Source organism: Melozone crissalis, unplaced genomic scaffold, assembly GCF_028551555.1.
Source record: "Melozone crissalis strain CALT ecotype California unplaced genomic scaffold, PUWL_Pcris_2 ptg000006l_1, whole genome shotgun sequence".
Taxonomy (NCBI): Eukaryota; Metazoa; Chordata; class Aves; order Passeriformes; family Passerellidae; genus Melozone; species Melozone crissalis.
In genome coordinates this window covers 22,652,809-22,673,427 of record NW_026535784.1, presented here as the reverse complement: position 1 = coordinate 22,673,427, position 20,619 = coordinate 22,652,809, and the positions used below count along the sequence as shown (strand labels likewise).

Below are 20,619 nucleotides of genomic sequence, written 5' to 3'. Positions count from 1 at the left end.
TTAAAGTCTAAAGGGTGCAGGGTTCCATAGATCTGGGTTTAAATATATTTATTTTATAGTTGTCTAAATCTTTCTATTAAATGCAGTAGTCTGTACTAAGAAAGATTCCTGAGGAGATGCTTGAAAGACATTGCTGAAACCAGTGCTGGACACAGTTTGACCTTCCCAGACCTGTTCTTATAATTTACTGAAGTTTCAGGATCATCAACAATACACATTCCTCCACCCTCCTCCCCCATCGCATTTTGCATTTTGGGGATGATCTCTCTGACCCTGTGGACCCATAGAATTGGATGTTCTGCTGGCCACCCTTCCATCTGTTCTCCATGAGTTGTAAGAATAGATTTCCTGTGCACATAAGACACAAGAAACTTTCCAGTGTAAAGCTTCATGGTCTGTTTTAACTTTCCTTCTTCTTCCATCCATACAAAATGTGACCATTAGATCTTTTACAAGTATGCAGTAACACAGACAATACTGCAACTGTCTCTAATATCTAAAAACAGAACATTCATAGTAATATTTGCTTTGGAAAAATCCATGTTTACATCTTTAATTCTGCATCAGGGAAGAAGGCATTTGTCTGTGATGCAATTAGCTTTATGCTGGGCTGTTCACTGTCACTGGTATTTTGTATCTAGTGTTGTGTCATCCCCACAGGATGATACGATATAGTTTGGGACTGGATCATCAATGAGGTTAACTGTAAATGGTTATGATGTAAAGGCAGTCATTCTTCCATACAGTTCTTCCTTCATGCATGGATAGTTTTGAGGTTACAAGCTCAAAGAAGTAACTGTCTAGAAAATCTATTTTCTTTTGTAGAAACCATTGAGCCAGTTCAGATCAGTTCTTACAGCATTGTTATTTCCTAGATCTGAACAGGTAGCCCACACTTTGTGCCTTTTTTAGATGAAGTACCTGTCATGCTGGGCCTGCTCACCTTTGCCTCCGTCTGGAGCTGAATGAGCCTTTGAGCTGAGCTTCGCACACCATAAGCTTGCAGACAGGGGGCAATTTTAGGGCTGGGCTTGGGAGTAGCAACAGTTAATGTTTGCCCTTCAGTATGTTCTCAAAGGTCATGCTGACCAAGTAATTTCTGAGAGAAGAGAAGGTTAAAGTCATCTTCTATTTCCCACTCTTTGGAGGAGGATTTGGTTCTCACTCTGGAATCTGTCAACATGACCTCCATCAGAGGATTTGACTAACTGCTTTCTCTGCCCCAAATAATCCTCCTCCAAGACCACCCTGTGTTAAGCAGGCCAGATAAATAACCCACGTGCCCAATTATTTCTTGAGAGTTTTTTAAGTCATTTGACATCTTGTTCCTCTTCATCTGTGAACCTTCTTAAAAACAAGATGGGAGAAGACCATCTTTAACCCATAGAGTTGTTATATGACAGGAAAACTGCCACATCAAGCTATAGTTTTCTGATTAAACAAAGTTAGTGTTTTATCTTCAGATCACATTGGTTTTTCAATTTATTTCCAAATTCTCCTGTATATGCTCAAAATGTAAAAAAACCAAACCAACAAAAAAACCAAAACATCAACAAAATAAAACAAAACTCTATTTAGGAATAAATCATTAACTTACAGTGTAAACCAGGAGTTGTGATGATTCTTTTGTGTCCTAGAACATGCTTTCCCAAAGTCTTCCACAAGTTAGGAAGTAATGCAGCTAACCTTAGGCTGCTAGAAGCATATTTAATGGTGTGAAAATGAGCAGTAATTGCAATCTGTTACAGAGTGTATAGGGAAGGGGCTTGACAGACACATGGGGAATATCCTTTATTTCAGTGGCCCTTTATTAGATCCCGAAATGATGTTGATTTGGTGCTTTTCAGAGCTAATCAGTTGTGCTTGGTCCTCTTGGCAGAGGAAAGGGCCTCTTGCCAGCCAGGGCATGCTCTGGAGGTGGTGGTTGTGCCTCTCTGACCTGCTGAAATAGGGCACTGTCCTTTCTTTGATGAAAACCTGGGTTTCTCCCCATGCTAAAAATAGTGAAACTGACCCCATTTATTCCTGCAAAAGTTGAATTTTAGAGACGCACAGATCCACACTGGGAAAGTCCTAGTTAAGTCCTCTGAAATTGATGGAGGCTTCCACTGATTTTAACAAGTGTAGTCTTGATCTCTAAACGTTTGAAATATTTTCAACAAATGTTGTTTCTCTTTTTATGTTGTGAGCTGAAAAAATTCTGAAGTGATTTTGATATGCTGAAGACTATGAAGAGGTTCAAGTTTAATAATTAAATTTTGGTCCACAAAAGTAGCATTGTGCTTGCTGTGCTAGCGAGAGTATTAGTGAGCAATTAAAAGTACTATATTCTGTAATTTGATATAGTTGGGAAGGAGGGAAGGTACATACAGCCAACATACACCTCTGTAGATATTTTGGAAACCAGTCACATTCTTTTTTTTTTAATTTTTATTTTTATTTAGCTTTCATCAATAAGGAAATAAACAAACTGAAATCCTATCAGTGGAAGTAAGCCATTTGCTTTTTTCAAAAGTTCTGCTGACCAAAAAAAAAAGGGGGTGTTCAAGCTTCCTGCTTTTTTTTTCAGAGAAAGCATCAATATATGATCTTAAACATCTGTTTCCTTACTTCTTCATCTGTTCCCACACAAATTCCAAACATACTCTGTTTCTTCTCCCAGTGTCCTGTGGTTTATACATAACATCAACTGCATAGTTACTGTCTTGCTTCAAGGTTCTGTAGCTTGAAAAAGCCTCTCAGTCCCATGTTTAACCCAAAGCCAGCAGGAGACAACACAAAGAGAGTATTTTTTTAGTTGTCATCATATAGTTGTGGAATATCTGAGCAACATTCATCACTGTTTCTAGGGGTTTTATGACTAGGAAGCAGTATTTATATTTGGTGTCATATACGGTTTGCCTTAAGAATTTGTGAGTCCCCCTCTCCCCATCCCTCTGAAAGTTTTTAATAAGAGATAGTTTCTTAAAATTGCACATGCATCCATACTGGCTCAAATTGATTGCTGAGGCAGGCAGCAGTAAGTGGAGGTCACAGCGTGTATCGTTTGACTGTAGAAGGTAAATTGAAGCACAGTGAAATAGAGGAGCACATAAAAAAAGGCAGCTGCAAATGTAAAATGCAACTTGTGCTTTAAAGGTGAAAGGAGAAAAGTTACTCTCTTGGGAAGGTGGTTAGCTTTCTCTTCAAAACCAGCAAGCTCATAATGAGTTCAAAAGCTGTGCTTTATGTTCGCTTGATCTCACTGGTTCTTCTAGAAGTGCATCCTTCATGGACTGAATGTGTCCGACTGGTATTCTAGAACAGTTGTATATGATTAGATGGTTCTCCTAGAAGTAGAAGAAATTCCAAGTGTGTTAGAAATTTGGCAAGAGCTTTTAATGGGATTTTCAGAATGCTGTCGTTTTTACTGGTTGAACATTTATTGACAAACTTCCCAAGTTTGTGCTTGAGTGCATTATCCTTATAAAATGCCATTCTTCACTAATTATATTTTTGCTTTCTTTAGTCCTTGCTATGTGCTGATTTCTTGAAAGGTGTGGAGTGCTAAGTTAATGATACTGCCTAAGGAATATTAAACGATATAAGTTTGAGAAAAAACAGGCTTATGAGAAGGAATTTAATTATTTTCCAACAACAGTCGCATATCTTCAAAGTGAAAGCCATCTGTGGCCCTGGACACATAACAGGCTTACTCTTAGGAAGTCAGTCATACTGTCCCAACTTTAAAGGGCTGCAGGCATATGACATTACACAGAGCTGATTTATCATTTTCAATGCCTGCACTGCTCATTTGTAGACAGCTGCCACAGTGCAGTTATTTCCCCGGTTTGTCTCAGATTTCACATCTGTGTTCATGTATCTATAGACTGAGTGGTTGGGTAGTCTGATCAGGTCTAATGTTGGGACCACAATTCACATGTCAGGGATGCAATTCAAGCACGAGGAAAAATGATTGCTTGTACTTGGGCAGTGGAAGTCTATCCAAAGAAGAGTATTTCTCACATATACCACAGCTGGTCTTAAAAAAAATGATCCTGAATGATCTCAAGTTTCTTAGTAGCTTAGGACAGTGCTTTTGAGTTGAACAAAAATTTTGCAAAGCACCAGAAGTTTCAGAGGGACGTGACAGGTAGGGAGAGGTAATTTCTGATATAGACAGAAAAAGAATGTGCCAGCCATTTGCAGCCATTAAACTGGACCATCAGTCATGGATGGGGAAGAATCCTTTGTGCTTTCTGTGCTCCATGTGCTCCTCTGTGCCTCAGCAAATATGAAGATAGATTATGGAGTTTTAGACATTGAAGTAAGGAGATAGTGTGTTCATCTCCAGCTTTCATGAAAGTCTGGAATCATTCTCTGCACTGTATGTGAGAGCCTCTCCAGCAAGCTAATTCAGGAAGATAATTTTATATTCAATTTCTACAAGTTTTTTTTTCCTCTTCTGAAAAAAAAGTCAAATAGTGAATTTCAACTAGAAAAACTTACTTTAAAATTAAGACCAAGATGCAATTAAGAAGCTCAAAAAAACCCAGTTGTTACGTAGGACGTTGAAGTGAACCTTCAGAAGTGAAGCCCATTTTTTTCTTAGACTTGATTTTGACAGTGCTGATTTTACCAGTCTCACTACAGATTTTTACGAGCTGCTCTCTTAACAGAGCCAAAAGGTGAGATGGGTAGAACTGATGTGTGGAGGTGCTAATATGATTGTAAAGGTGGCTGAGTTGAGGCAAGAGGAAACCATCTGCTTGGAAAAACTGTTCATAAGATGTTTAGCACTTAGGTGAAAATTGAGTCAATGCATGACTGTACAAAGATACATCTGCTTTGCGCCTTGTCCTGAAGACCCTGAAAGAGCTAGTGTTTAAATTGCATGTTATTTCATGGAAGTGAAAAAGAAGAATGAAAGTAAATGTTGTTGCTGTCTTAACTGGACTGCTATGATGATTTTTTTTTTTCTGAAAGAATGTTATTGCAGTATCACTGTGTGGATTTTCTTTTCTATGGGAGAGAAGGTATCATTAAACAAAAGACTATAGACATCTTACAGTTCTCCCTTCTGCAACAGCAGTTTCAAACAAGGTGTTAATTGAGATATTTTTACTCTGAAGGTCTAAACTTGCAAATTTACCAGGCCAGGAACCAAGATTAACCAAAGTTTAACAAAAAGGGAAGTTAGACTTTTCCATTTTCCATTTTCATTTACTACTCTGGGGAAGAATTGAGTTCTCCTAATCCCTCTGGAAGTGGGTAAATAAGGACTAATGGCTCCTAACCATACACAAAAGGAACTGCTATCCTTGATTTGAGCATGGAGGACTGCTTTGTAAAACAGACTAACAAATAAAGCTGGTTCCAATAAAAATTTCCTGTTTCCTCTGTAACACATTTGCCTGTTCTTTGCTTACACGACACCAAGAATAAAGACTTCATTGTAGTTTTGGGGGTTTTGGGGGATTTGGGTGGGGTTTTTTAAATTTGTTTTGTTTTACTTTCTAAGAGGTTTTTTGGGGTTTTTTTAAATTTTTTTTTTTTGTATCAGGACATTTAGAAATAATAGCACAATTTCTTCCTTGCCAGCGGTTTTTCGTACAAGAACCTCCTGCTGCTGGGGGAGGGCACAGGATGCACGTCTGAAAAGCTGCACATACATTTCTTGCTTGGAATGTATGCTGGGTGGTAGTTTATTGTAAAGGTTTTAACTGGCAAGGATGTTTGATTCAGAAAGGAAGTGGCACTGCAGGGATGGAGTGGGAAGGAGGCAGTGGGACCAGTCCTTTGCCTGCAGCAGCTTATCAGTTCAGCTGCCAGGTCTTCATCAGAAATTGCTTTGCAAATTGTGGCTGAAGTAGGACTTTCCTAAAATAGGTTGGAAAGCAGTGTAGAGTTCCTCTGCAAGTTTCCTCTCCTCCCTGTGGCTATTACCTGGCCCCAGCCAAGCAAATGCAGTGAGTTCCTAGCTCAGATAATTATCTGTAACCTGTGTCCCCTGGGATACTGAACAAAGGCTATTCAATGCTCTGTCCCTTCTAAATGTTTTTAGAAGTAGTTGGAAAGTCTGATTTTGGAAGACCTGTTCTTTCTTTTGTCTCTTATTATCTTGATTGCCATTGATCAGGATGACAAGGACTTGCACGTAAATATTCTCATGTAGACTTGGATATGAAACTGGCAGCTAGCAAACCAAGAGTCCCAGGGCTAATGCTGCTGAGCTGGAAGCTGGAATTTGGAAACTGTGGGAATGAGCTTCTTCCTCTCGGGTAGTTTAAATGATTTGGCCAGAACCTCAGGTTTAACCAGTGTGTTTTATTCTCAAACACAGATTCCAGTTAAGCTGCAGTAATGAACTTTTTACCTAGAGAAGCTCTCAGCTGTTTAAATTTGTATCTCTTATTGTGAGGAAGCTTGTTCAGTGTACTCTGCTTTCTGTGCAGCTTATTCAGTGTACCTTGGGCTGGATTCTCCCTCTGTCTATATTTTGGTCCGCCTGAATTTTACACACATACACAGTTTTGTTCATACTCTGGCTCATCAGTAGCCAACAAGATTGAGATAGGAAAGCTGGGTTAAAAAATTACCTTTCCCTTTGTCTGGTCACACCACATAGGAGTGCAGTCTAGGAGGAATCCTGAGTTTGGCCTACCTGAGTTGAACAAAAGGAGCCACTCTTTTAGGTCCCACCTCCACTCTGTCACCAGTACCCATCATGTCCCTCTCTTGACCAAGCTGTGTGTGGGTGGAGATGAGATGGAGAGAGCCCTGGCCTCAGGGCACTCCCTGGCCCCTTGTTCAGGAGAGTACTCCAAACCCTTCACCCTTTCAAGGGCTTGCAACAGGACTTGCAACCTTTTGCCCTTCCAGGACTTGCAACTTGCCCTATGAAAATGGGGCAAATGTGGCTTTTAAACACTTAGCACTGTCTTGTACCCAACCCTAGGCATTTACACAGCCTAATCGATGGACAGCTGCACTTGTGGTTTGTTGTTCTCTGCAATTCTTGTGGACAGATAGGAAAAAATCAGCTGTTTCATTGCCTAAACTCCTTGGGGTATTCTCAAAGGTGTTTTGAAAGCAAATATGCTGTGAAAGTCCCAAAGGCACATGACAGCTGGGTGCCCATAAAATGTAACTTTAACATCCCTGGCACATTTGTAGAAAAGATACACAAAACCTCTGTAGAGAATGGTGAAAAAAGTCCAGTGAATGCATATTCATAATTTTCTAGTTCTAGAAATAATTTACAGGCCATACACCTGGGGTGCTCAGTAAAGGAACTGTGAACAAATATTTAAACACATTGAAGAGTGCCTGTAGTAGTAAGGAATCTCACACTTTTTTCAATTGCGCTGCAAGCATCTCCCTGCATTTTTTGCCAAATGCTTGTTATCTAGGATAATTTCTTTCCTGGTTTTAAATCTAGCAAAATTCTCATTCAATCCAAGTGCTTCTGCAGAATGCAACCTATAAGATACTGTTTTATTTTAAGTAGTCTTAAAAATTTGTTGCAGTTTTTTGCTTTGCTACTTTAATTGCTTGTGAAGTATTAATCTGTCGTCTTGTTTGTTCTTGCTGTAGCCATACAAGTTTCAAATATTTTTTCTTTATTGAATTTCCCACATATTTCCTTAGCATACTGAAGTTGAAATACTACTTTAAGCAAAACTTTGTAATAGTTTGCAATTGGAATTGAAGAATGCCTTTCCTTAATCAGTAGCTAAGTCAATATGTCTGTACGTGCTTGTTCTCATGTGGTGCCATAACCCAAAGGTGAAGCAAACACAAGTTGCACAAATGCCTGCTTGTCCTGACTTCAACAGGAGTGGATTTTTAGATGTTTATTTATCTGGAATGTTGTGTTTTGGCTCACCTTAACCCCTTGGTTTGGATGTGTCTTAGCAAAGTAGTCTTGCAAAGCACAAATATTTTAACACAATTGTAGCAGTTTGGAAAATGAGAGGGGGGTTGCCATCGTTTTGGAGATGCTAATATGTGTCTGCCATTTCATCCAATTTGTGTACCTATATCTCACTGGGAATATTTCTTAGCGTGACAAAATTTTGTGATATTTTACTTACACTGTGTTTGGCTTTTCAATGCCCTGTATTCAGTAACCTGTATTTGGAGCAATTCTGAGCAAGCCCCTTTGTGCATGGTTTCTGCAGCAGGTAGCCATAGTATCCTCTCCAAGTAGGTGGCAAAATTGTGTACTGACTTGTGCATAATGAAGCTTTTGTTTCCTGGTCCATCAGGAACAGTGAGTATAATGAAAGCCAGACAAACTGTAATACTTTCTGATTTCTCATTGTTCATTTGATCAGTTCTAAGCAGGGAGCTAAATTCCCAGTAGCACTTTATTGAATTTTTTGAAGAACATAATTAGCCCAGTCCATTTCTTCAACACTTGGAGAATACCCTAGGTACCTTTTATATTTTCCTAGTTTGAGCTAATAGGATAACATATTCTTTATCTCTACATGTATTAAGTAGCAGATGAATTTGTATGTGATTTATTCACAGAGTAATACTCCTTTCTTTCTGTGTAACATATATGTGTGTGAATAATTTCATTCTGTGGCATGCTGTTTTGGGCAGTGTGAGGGAAACCTTCCTGTAATACACCAAGTAACTCATAAATACTTCGTAGACTTCCAATGAAACTAGGTTCTTGTTGGGTAGTAAGTATGTGCTTGAATAAGCTGCAGTACAGTGTGTCAGTTGTTCTTGGACTTGAGTCTGTCAGGACTATCTACAAGGTGTTAAAGTGCACAGTAATGCGAGCTCTGCAAGAAATTTCTGTCAAGACAAAGGAGTTGTGCCAAGAGGACCAAAAGATTTGCCGAACAAGCACTGCTCATGTTGATTGCAGATTGTTTTTTCTAGTGTTAACAAATACTGTAAATACTGTACAGGATAATCCATAACTGCTGCAGTTTTCATTAGTGCCTGTTTCTCTTACCACTGAAATGATGAGCTGTTGATAAATAGCAGCTGAGCGTTAGTGACTTTCCAGAATCTAAGATATGTTCAATAGAAGAAAAGCAAACTAGGATAAGCAAACGTGGGTCTGAGTTCAAAGTTTCTGGAAACCTTTGTGCTTATTTTGCAGTGGGGATAGTAGAAGTGGTGGAGAGGAGGTTTTTTCTCTGCAGATCACTAACCAGAGGGGAATTTGTTTCTGTCCTCTTTCAGAAATTGAGGCCAAGGAAGCTTGTGACTGGCTGCGGGCTGCTGGCTTCCCACAGTATGCACAGCTTTATGAAGGTAGGCACCTGAACTCAATCCTCCCCCAGCAACTTTTGGACAATAAGATGGAATATTCACCAATGAATGAGATTCAGGGGCACCACTGAAGTTCCAGTACATGAGGTGACTTTTAGGGACTGGGCTGCTCTCTGCCACCCACAACACACATAGATGTACCAAACCCAACGAGACTCTGAAGAATGCAGGAGTTTTGAATTTGTTTCAGGTTTCTGTTTTAGTCTGAATCTTCCAAACATCATCATAGAACAAATGTAAAGGTTACCACAGTGGTATCTTCCCTCTGGTTAAAACAGAGAGGAACAGTCAGCCACTGCTACAAGCCCAGTCTTGGAGAAATACAAAAGCTGTGTGCAGCTCCACTGGCCAGCTCTCCTAATGGAACAGTAGTAGGAAATTCTGCATATGCATGGATATGTCTATTTGCCTCATGTTTCCTAAGTCCTGTGTGTTTAGTCAGAATGGTTTGAGTTGAAGTTAGGCGTAGGTTTACTATGAAGGGAAAAAGAACATGCAAGCTGTGGTTGTGCAGATGCTCCTCAGAGGAGTGGCTGCCTCCTGCAGTCACTTGTCCTTCTCTGGGATACATTCATTTTGTGTCTCCGCTTTTACAAGGTTTTGCTCAATGAGAATTGTTTTCTTCAGTGCCTCTCCAGCCTACTAGAAACCTGCAGGTTTGGCATACAGTTCTTACAAGGTTTTGCTCAATGAGAATTGTTTTCTTCAGTGCCTCTCCAGCCTACTAGAAACCTGCAGGTTTGGCATACAGTTCTTACACTCTGATGCAGAGTAGCATATAGAAGTTTGTTTTAAAAGTATGACATGCTTCTTTATATATCTATATTATTGTTCAGAATTTTCCCCCACACTACTTTAAATTACTTTCACTACAGTGAAATTATTATGCACTCGTTATTGCCTCTTCATTTCTACGAAGCAAACTCCAGCTGCTGCTTGTAAGAACGAGCATAGAAAGTTCATTATTACAGTGAATAACTGCTGAAAATTACAGCAAATGCTGAGCTGACCTTCTTGAAAAATGATCTTGTTTAGCTTTGATTTGCAGCTGCATTTGCAATATGAGATGATAATAGCACTTTCAAAAGCTGCACTTGGCAAAACTTTTCTTTGCCTGTTCAGAAATTAAATTTCCTTTTATTTTTTCTTTTTTTCTTTGCTTCTTTTTTTTTCTATGCTAATGGAGAAGCCAAGATTTTCTTGGTATATGGAGCTGGAACTGTACTTCCAGTTTTTGTTACAACTGAGACAAAACTCTCACAGCTGAATAGGTGGCCTTGTGGGTTTCTTATAATGCTGAGACATACATCCCCTAATAAATTACTTGCATTCAGAAAACATGTCCTACCTGTGTAGGACCATTGCCCTACCTAGAGATTCTAAACCTACATGAAGTTTCTGTTGTGACATCATGTCCTGCCTAACATCAAAAGGACCGCAGAGGTGAGAGACAAGGAGTGAGAGCAGGGCCAGTCATACCCATTGAAAGGACAGCTGTCCTTACTGAAAAACAATATACCATTGTCCTTTGCAAGCCCCCCTGGCAGCAGCAACAACAAAGCCAGCAATAGCATAGATTAAGCATTAAAAAAAAAGGGTCTTATGCAGACTATCAGCTTCTTTCAAGTCACCTCTCTCACTTAAGTTCTCACACGTTCTCTTGTGGACATTTTCAGATATGACTTTGCCAGTGGAAAAACTTACATCAGCACTGCTGAAAAACACAAGCTGAATGTGCTCCCTCTCTTTACTTGCATTTTCTACTTAAAACAGTGAAGGGGAGGCCTGTGAAGGAGGCTTTGTACTATACTAATTGGGTACAGTACAAGAGTTCTGAGAAGTTTCCTATATGGAGTGTTCCAACGCAGTGTACATTTAAAATGGGAGATTGATCAGTGAACCTTTGCCATTTGCTTTGCTAAAACTGCAGTTTTCTGTAGAAAATACAGAATTTCTAGCATTTTGCAGAATATGTTATAATTTGTATTTCTGAGACAGTTGTGGAAGCTGTGGATAGCCTGTCCCTGAAAGTGTTCAAAGCAAGGTTGGGTGGGTCTTAGAGAAACCTGGTCTAGTGGAAGGTGTCCCTCTCCATAGCAGGGGCCTTGGAAGTGGTAGACTTTAAGGTTGTTCCAACACAAACCATTGTATGATGCTATGAAAATAAGGACATAAAATTCATTTCTGTTGCTATAGAAAATGAATTAATTTCATAAAATTCATAGAGTTCATTTTCTGTTAGAAAATACCTTTCTGGAAATTAATATCTGTTATTTCAGTTCATTCTTCCTATTCTATAGAAATTTAAAAATTCACAGACAATTACTTGGATCAGGGAAATTGTGTGCAACTGCAGCAGTCTGCTCATAGATTGCCCTTGTATTTCTGTGCACACCCTGAAGAACCAGCAGCTTTGGGTGGGAGTTTTAGCTGTGCAAGGAATGCCAGATCAGGACCTGTATGACAGTCAGGAATCTGTGGAGTACAGTAAATGATATATATGTGTTTGCTGCTTCAGAGCTGTAGTAAATTTTCAGCTCTCTGCCAACATTGTTTCCTCCCCCTCACTCTCCCAGTTGTTTACCTAAATAATCTCCTAAGGAAAGGAGGCGGTGTGGTGTCCAGGCAGCTTGGCTTGCTTTCATTTTGAGCCATATCTCATTAATGAAACAGTGTCAAACTTAAATAGCTTGATTAACGGCTAAGGAGATTCAAGGCTTTTTTTTTATCGTTCTTTCTCAGAGTTTTGGCATTTACTGGCCTTTTTTCTTCGTGTGAGATGTTAGTATTTTGATGGAGATTGCATATTTATTTTAAATAAATCTATCCTGAATTAGTGTATACTTCTGATATCTGATAAGGAAGCTTGCATTTGCCTTTTTCCATCTCCCATTGTTTCATCTCTGCTTTAATAATTTTTCCTCCATTCTGTGTATAAACTCTCAGTTATCAAGGCTGCGTGACAAAAATTTGTAGATGAAAAGGAAGCACCTCTGGCATTAGAGGTGATAGCATGTGTTTGCCTAAGCACCAATCACTGGCTTATTGATGAGCTCAGCTGCAGGCAGCTGAGCAGTTGTTTGAAATAACAGGTCACTGGGAGTAAGCCTCACTTTGGTTTTTGATCTGTTTCTCTTCCTGCAGATCTCCTTTTTCCAATTGACATTGCTCTAGTCAAGAGAGAGCATGACTTTCTGGACAGAGATGCTATTGAGGCGTTATGCAGGTAGGTGAATAAAAATCACACTGCATTCTGAAACAAAACCCTTCCTGTGTAATAGAAAGCACCTGGGAAAAGCACAACCAAAAAAAGCACACAAAAGTATGTGGTTTTCATTAAAATACCTTATTGGTTTAAGTAATGTTTGGGGATCTTATTTAAAAGAAAGTTGGAGGAGGGTGGCAGGAATCTTTGTGAAAGGGATTTCACAGGCATATTTTTTTATTACTCCCCTTTCTTTGCTCTTTCCTAATTCCCAAGTCGGGCATGTGAAAGCAGAGCTGTGCTGGCTGTAGCCATCAGCACGTACAACTGCAGCACCAATTCCCACACAGGAACTGGGCTTGGGAAGCAGTATCAGCAAAGTAATGCTTTGCACTCCATCACTCTCCTTTCTTACCTTGGTGGACAGCTGTGCATACAAACAAAATGCTGTGTGTATAAACAAAGAGCTCTATATACAAACCCTCATGCTGGCCTCAGTGCATTGCCCTGTAACCTGGCTATGGCTGAAAGGGATAATGTAAGGGAATCTCTTAGTTTATCACTACTCCAAAGACAGCTCTGCCCTCGGCCACATGCTCACATTAATTCATCTTTGTTCTTCATGGGCTCTTTCCACAAACCAGTTCAACTGGCTCACCCCACAGAAAGGGTCTAGATAGTCCTTTTCTGGGTTAGTAAATAAAATCAGTAAAAAAACATAATGAAGTTCACAGAAGGTGTGAAAAATGGGGCAGGACCCCACAGCCAGCAGCAGAAGGAGAAGGGATAGGTAGAGAAAAAGAGGGAGCAAGACTTGCTGGTGTGTGGCAGGGTGTTTTTTACAGAACTACAGCCTCAGCATTACCAGTTTGGTCTTAGAAGCAGTCGCAATGGCCCCATCTGACATCATCTAACATTAATCCATACATCAGTCACCTCCTCTAGTGCGAGTCCACAATCTTAAATGGCAAACAAGAAAAAGCTTCAACTTCTCGTGTCTCCTCTTGCCTAGAAATAAGTGCAGGTTTATGGCTCTGTCCTTCAGTATGGCAGCTTTCCAAAAGCTGCAAAATGAATGCTTTTGGATACTGCATGCATGGTGTGTGCAACTCTAAATGTCAGTAATTCTAATGAATTACAAAACCCTTTTAAGAACAGCTTTAAGTTTATAGTGTTCTCATGCCATCACTGCCATACTTGGAAGGGAAAGAGAGGGACTGGAATTTAAAGTTCTTCAGAAATATTTACAGGATTTTCAAACTAGGAAAACAGATTTGTTGTCCAGTCATTAGGAAGGGGAAAAGCTCATTAACGTTAAATTCATACAAGATGTGCCTTCCTCAAATGTGGAACACCTATTCCATCGATATTTAAATATGATGTGTTGGTCTACTTATTTGTGTGCTCTGGAACTTGTGAAGTCATTGAACAGAAAGCACAGCAATGCAAATAAATGCTGATTCCTAGAAGCATGGTCTTACCTCGCCAGGAGAACAAAACACAGTCAGGCCAGCATATTTTGCTTTTGGTGCTCTCCTCCAAGAATACTTTTTAGCCTGGGATTAATTAATTATACAAGGGAAAAAATGTAGTGGGTTGTTTCTCAGTGATGAAAATAGCAACACGCACTCCGTATCTCTATGAGACAAAGATTTTAAAGGTTGAACTGTATCATTCTGAAGCCTGTGGCTTGTATGTCAGAATTATCTTTTACAAAATAACTTTAAAACTGACACTGAAGTATATCCAGAATCATTCAGATCCCACCTCAAAATAAAATTGAAGTAATTTAATTAACCATCTCGGATGTCTGAATTTGGCCTTTTACCGTGTGTGTTAGCCAAAAGCAGTTCATTATCACAACATTTCCACCTTTCAATTTTTTTTTCCCCACCTCTGTGTTTAATTTTGCAAAGCTCATTAAAAACTGTGGAGAAGCACACAGTTTGGAATGCTGCCTTTCTGCCTGCAGTCTGGGTTTATTTTGACTCATGCCACAGTCAGTGTGTAAACAGTAAAGGGGTTTACTCAGTAAAGGCTTTGAGCAGTTTCACAACTGTAAGTCTATCGCTGTTTCTTGACTGAAAATCAGAATACTTTGGGAGTTATTTGCACTTTCAGCACAGAGCTAAGTGATCATTGTACACAATGGATGGTAACAAAATAGTAAGAGGTCTGTGTTGAGATTCTGCTTTTCTGTGTAATAGCCATTGTCTCCCAGAAGTTCTAATTACTTTGTTTTGATAACTGTATGTGAAACAATTGTTTTAAAAACACTGTAGAAATGACAGTGGCAGGGATTTCTTCTTTAGATTTGAAGCACTTTAAATGATAGCTTACAAATGAACAGCATTGTTAATTATTATTTAATAATCTTATTAATGTGAGCAGGAAAAATAAGTTAACTTTAACCCACCCCATTATGTTTTTTAAGGAATATTTTCAAGTGAAAAGTGGGTTGAGACTTGAACTACAGAGATAGTATATGGCACTTAGTAAGAGATGGTTAAGAAATGTCATTTAGTGATCTTACCATTAAATGTATGGTTAAAAATGTAAGAGTGATGACTGTATTTTAATTTTCTTGGATGCTTTCTTTAGTGACCGTGCAAGCCAGTGCTGGCCTTTGTTTCATAAAACGTTATGTAGATTAATGACTGGGAATTTATCTCTAGTGGATAACTGGATGCATCATGTGCTGATGAAACTAAGTACTGAAACATGCTTATCCTAGAGGTTGTTGCTAAGTACAAAATACATAGCAAGCCATGATAGAAATCCTTTTAAATCTCCTTATGCATGGCTAGGAGTCTGTTTCACTGTATATGCAAGAGGTTTCTTAAATCTTTTATCATCAGGACTCATCCACAAAATTGGTTATAATGCATTCAGTGTTTGTATCATTTGGTCTGTGGAGAGCTGACCTCCTTTGCAGAAGAACATGAGACAAAGCCCAGGAGCCAAAGTAGAGGCCGTCCACTGAGACAAGAAGGCCATTGTATGACAGTTTATTACATGTATAATGGAGCTGGACTTTATCAGTGGAATTACAAATTTAAGTCCATTAAGAAAATATTTTAAACTTTAAAGGTAGAAGACACAGTTCTTCAAATTCAAAATCATAATTTAAAACGCATAAATCCAGTATTCTTCATTGCTACTACTTTATTTGGGTGCATGGGGTGAGAGCTTCTGTTAATGAGAATATAATTAATTATCTGGTGTTATACCGAACATAGAACTGACTAGTACCTAGTTTAAAAAAGACTTCACGTCATAAACCCACATTTTAATTTAGAAGTTAGCTGTTCACACTACAGTTTTTCATAGTGAGTGTCCTGTTCAGGCTGCCTCTCTTTAGAGAAGTTCAGGCTAAACTAGTTTGGCATTTCTGAGAAGACTAATAAAAATGCATCATTTGCTCATCTCTGAGAGAAGCTCCAGTGCCTCATGTTTTGGGTGTAGCAGTTTCAGGCTGTCTAATGGCCACTCAGGGCTGATATGGACTGACTTGGGGTCTAGGACAGAGAGGCAGGTCCTGCTGCCTTGGTCACCCTCAGGAGAAATGGATTTGCACAGCTGGGGTGAAAGAGAATGAGAACTGAGGTAGGAGTCCATGGAGAGTGAGGAAGAGTGATGTCTTGGAGATAGAATGCTCCATGGGAGTAAGATAACATCTGGATGTGAAGATATGTAGATAGGGCTGACTCAAAGACATTTCTCTAAATGGTGGGAAAGAATATTATCTTGTCATCCAGACAGTCATCTAGAGAGTGGCCAGGGTAGGAGGCATAGCTGGAATGGAGACTGGGCCAGCCAGGCAGTGAAGTGGCTGTGACTGCTGTCTGCAGCAATCCTGCCCCATCCCTCCCATCTGCTCTTCAGGAAGGTGTCACTGGGACAGGTTTGGGCAGAGTAAGATGGACCTAAAGAATGAGGCAGGTCTGCTGACTGTCAGTAAGGAAATGATTAGTGAACTTATACCTGGGAGTGGAGTAAACAAAGGAGAAGGTCCAGACCCAGAAGAGGAAACTGTGGTTTATTAACTAGCATCAATTTGATGAGAAGATCTGTAGAAAATGGAAATATGCTTATAGGCTTAAAAGGTATTGCAAATGTATGTGAAGGTTAATGACAGTTGTACAGGTAAATCTCATCCTCACAAACCAAGCTTAGATTTTAAGACACACTAATGTGTTTGGAAGGCAATTTTGCATATTGTACTGTATTTTCAGTGGTGTGTAGTTCAAGGACCTTGGCATTCCTGAATTTGAGCAGAAGTTGAAGCAGGATGTGTGATGTATGTAATGGAAGTTTCAGGCCTGATGCAATTGCTGCAGAACATTTAAAGTTTAAAAAGGAAACTGGATTTGAGATGCATCCATGTCAAATATGTAACAGAGACTTTATTTGCCTCACTGCTATTGAATTTAACCTCACTCCTTGGAGGTTACTTTATCTTGCCTTTGTACTAATTTTTGTGAGGTATGTGCCAGGAATTTTTTTTTAAATACCCTCTGTGAAAATAAAGGTCTTTGCTCTACCCTTTCCCACCTATTTCAGGGGTTTTAGTTGAGTAGGAGAGAAGTCTGGGGATGTAATCTTTGTGAAATCAGAGATTGTCTTTATTAGTGGTCAGACAGGCTGGAGCTAGATAAAGCCTGATCCAGGGATTCAGTGGTAACTTCTCTCTGCATAAGTCAAAGGTTGCAACACTGTGAAATTTGTAAATTATTACACAACATAGAACTGAAACCAGTTTAATATTTCCTGGTCTTGAGGTCCAGGACTTTGAGAGGAGAATGTGTTTATAGCGGAGAGGGAGGCAGCTTTCTGATTCTTGTGTGGCCTCTTGAAAAAAACCAAACAGTTTTGTGTCTAGCATGTAGATGGGACATTCACCCTTCACCCGCACCATAAATACAATTCCTCTGAAATCACTGGGCTTGTGCATGTACCCACCAGCTGCAGCCTGCAGGACTGAGCCTTTTGCCTTCCAAATTCAGAGCAAAGATGAAATCTGGATAAAATGGAGAGATCTGGATAACTTTTCTAACCTGCCACTGCCCTGCTATTTGACCCATGGCAATTCTTCCTGTTTCTCTTCTACTCTGCTGTGTTGTGGCTGGGTCTAATTATAGATCAAATGCCTTTTCTTTTTTGCTTCATGACCTGCAGCGAAAGCATCAGTAGCAGCTTTCCCATTTTCTTTGATGACTTCAGGATCAAGCCCTGTGTAAATACCATCTGCAGCCAATCCTGTGCATAAAAGGCAAGGGAAAAGAGAAGAAACTAGTAATTCTCCCTGTGCACACATTTTCTACATTCAAGTACAAGTTTCATGAATCTAAGAAAATTAATTTGAAGCACTAGGGCATGTCAGCATTTCTTTTCTTTTTTAGTTTTTCAGAACTGCAGATACAGGCTCTTCTTTGCTCTTCGCTCAAATGAATTTGTATGTGAAAGTTACACAACTTCCCTTGGAATGAATTAGGCTTTTTAAAGCTCAGCTTTGCTTCTGTTGAATTTGGGCTGTGGTCCAGTTTAATAAAAGGGGCACCCTACTCCTGTGCCTCCTCCCTGCACACACTGCTCTTCATGCAGCTCAGGGTACTGACCCAGGGGAAATTCAACTCCAAGAAATATTGAAAGATTGGTTTTCAGCTCAGTTAGTGTCCTCATCCAACCCACAGTACAGCCTCATGAGCAGAAGTATTGACACAGGACTGAACTATCATTTCCATGAAGCTGCTGCTTCAGCTTTTCTGCCTTCTGCATTGTGCCCAGCCTGTTTCTTCCTTTTGCCTTGCCATAGCACTGGCAGTTCTCTAACCACACTTTACCAGCACAGATTTTAGTTGGACCATGTCCTTGGAACAGTTCTAGGGAAGGTGGAGAAGGGCAGGAGACCATGGCAGACTGCACTTAGCTGAGCCTAACCTGCCTTGGAGCTGTGTCACAAATAGCGCCAGCTTTTGCTGTGCTTAAATTGCTTGTGCTCAGTCCTGCACTCTGAGTGACTGGGGAAGAGAGGAGAAGAAAGATAATTTTTTTGTTGTTTTAGGGATACCTACCAGATGACCAGATTAGCTCACTGAGGAATAGAGGAATGCTCATATGTATTCATACAGTACTTCAAGATATGTATCAGACTGCTGTCACATTTTACAGAGAGGCTGGTTAGCTATTGCTGCTACACAACTTATTTCCATTTAAATTTTAGTCCTTTCAAAAAATATTTTTATATATGAAAGAAACTTTCAATTTAGGAAGCAGAAATTGGGTCTGTGTTGGGTTGAGTTTTTTTTTAAGCTGACAAGTGGTCTTGTCCCAGGACTGTATTGAAAATAACCATTGTTCAAAAGCAAAATAGGCATCTAGTAAGTGAAAAATAAGTTTTCATCTGGGAAGTTTCAGCTTATAAAGTACAGTTTTTTAGCAGCATGCTTTTTTTAATGTAGTCTCATGTTTACAGTGTCAAACTGGACAACTTTTCTGTTAATTTTAGTCTGTCAAGGTTGAATGTTTCAGGGTTTAGATGTCTGCTATTTAGAACAAATGTAATGATTACAATTTGTAGGATGTGATGTACTTCTCAATTTAGTCCAAGTTTCCATTAACTTCTCTTTACTTGGGTTCAGGTAATTGTGACAAATAGTCGCCCTTCTCTCCCTCTGAAGTTAGAGTACAGCCAAATGTAATGGGTTAATAGTTAAGTAAATTAGGGCTCTAATTGAAACTCTGCTTGTGGCTATTTGTATGCAGAGCAGTTTGGGGACAGCCTTCACAAAAGCTTTGAACTGGAATAGCCTATGTCAAAACACTGGAGCATTCTCTTAATATGGTTTCCTTTGCTCTTTGCAGGCGCTTAAATACGTTAAACAAATGTGCAGTGATGAAGCTAGAAATCAGTCCCCACAGGAAAAGGGTAAGTTCATTTAATTCTTCTATTACAGCATTATGTGTTAATAAAACTAAGAAAAAAAACATCTAGCAGATTGTTTAGATTTGGTTTAGGATTACACCTGGCAAAGACACAGCAAAAAGTAAAAATTTTGCTTACATCTTTTTTTGTGCTCTCACTGAGTGAAAAATGCAAAGCTTGGCAGTGGGTAAAGGTTGTCTAGCAAACTTTGCCCTGGGATGCTGCTTCCAGTGTGAAAGGCACTGGACTTCTCTGCCAGTGAGGTTGTTGGTGTTGACGCCTATTGCCTGCACTCAGGCAGGATTTTATAGAGTAGGCTTGATGGCCACAGTGACCTGACCTTAATGTTACACCATCATCTTGGACATCATCTTCAGTTTTGGTTCTCTGCCATCACCTTGGAGTTGTATTATTTTATTATGATGTATACAGGATCAGTTGGACTGTGTTTGGCCTGCAAAGGAAAGGATTAGGCACATTGATTCCTTTCCAGTATATTTTCAGAACACAACAGCTACCTTTTCAGAAAGTTTGCATGTTTCCAGGGAGCTCGGCAGGAATTAAGTGTTTCCTGAATCTTCAGGATTCCTGTGGAGCAGGGTGAGAAGTAAGAGAGCATCCACTGTAATTTCAGTAAGGTAGTACCAACTTGCTAATAAGGCACCACTCAATGGCTGTCTTAAAACTATGTGTGTGTCCTAGGAGGGATCAGTAATTGATACCGTCCCCTGGGATATGACAACTGCAGATAAAGATGGCTGAGTTAAGGCAATACAATGCTGCCCTACCCCTAACAAGAATGCATACAAATGCTCTGAGGTTGTTTACCAGGAATTAATCCCCTCTTTCCCTATCTGTTTGAGGTATGTTGGAAAGAGCATCCAAGCTCCAGAAGATAACACTCTGGGGCAGCATATGTAGGAACTCCTTAAAAGTAGGGGTAGACAGCTGGATTGCCATTTATGACCGCCAGAAGATTTCTCATCCTTTTTCCTGGACCTTGTTAACAGTGGAATGATCAGTGTTGATATTAGAGGTCAGACCAGACCTGACTTCAGGTCCAAACCCCAGATCTTCCAGAGTCTGGATTTTAGCTTTTGTTTCAGTCCTTCCTAAATTTCATTCACCACCCAGGTTCTGGCAGATAGCCTTGGGGCCTATTCCCTTTCGTTATTGATGTCAATAAAATCAATACTTAGCTTTTAAAGCT

General features: G+C 39.7%; 1 protein-coding gene across 3 annotated transcripts in view; it reads left to right on the top strand.

The window, feature by feature from the left end:
- DLC1 (DLC1 Rho GTPase activating protein) overlaps positions 1–20,619 on the top strand; it is a 197,859-nt gene that overhangs the window by 163,797 nt on the left and 13,443 nt on the right. For all 3 annotated transcript variants that reach the window (XM_054294173.1, XM_054294181.1, XM_054294190.1), the window contains 3 exons: positions 9,190–9,261; positions 12,424–12,505; positions 19,349–19,412. In XM_054294173.1, coding sequence (XP_054150148.1) covers positions 9,190–9,261; positions 12,424–12,505; positions 19,349–19,412 — 218 coding nt within the window. The remainder of the gene's footprint in view (positions 1–9,189; positions 9,262–12,423; positions 12,506–19,348; positions 19,413–20,619) is intronic.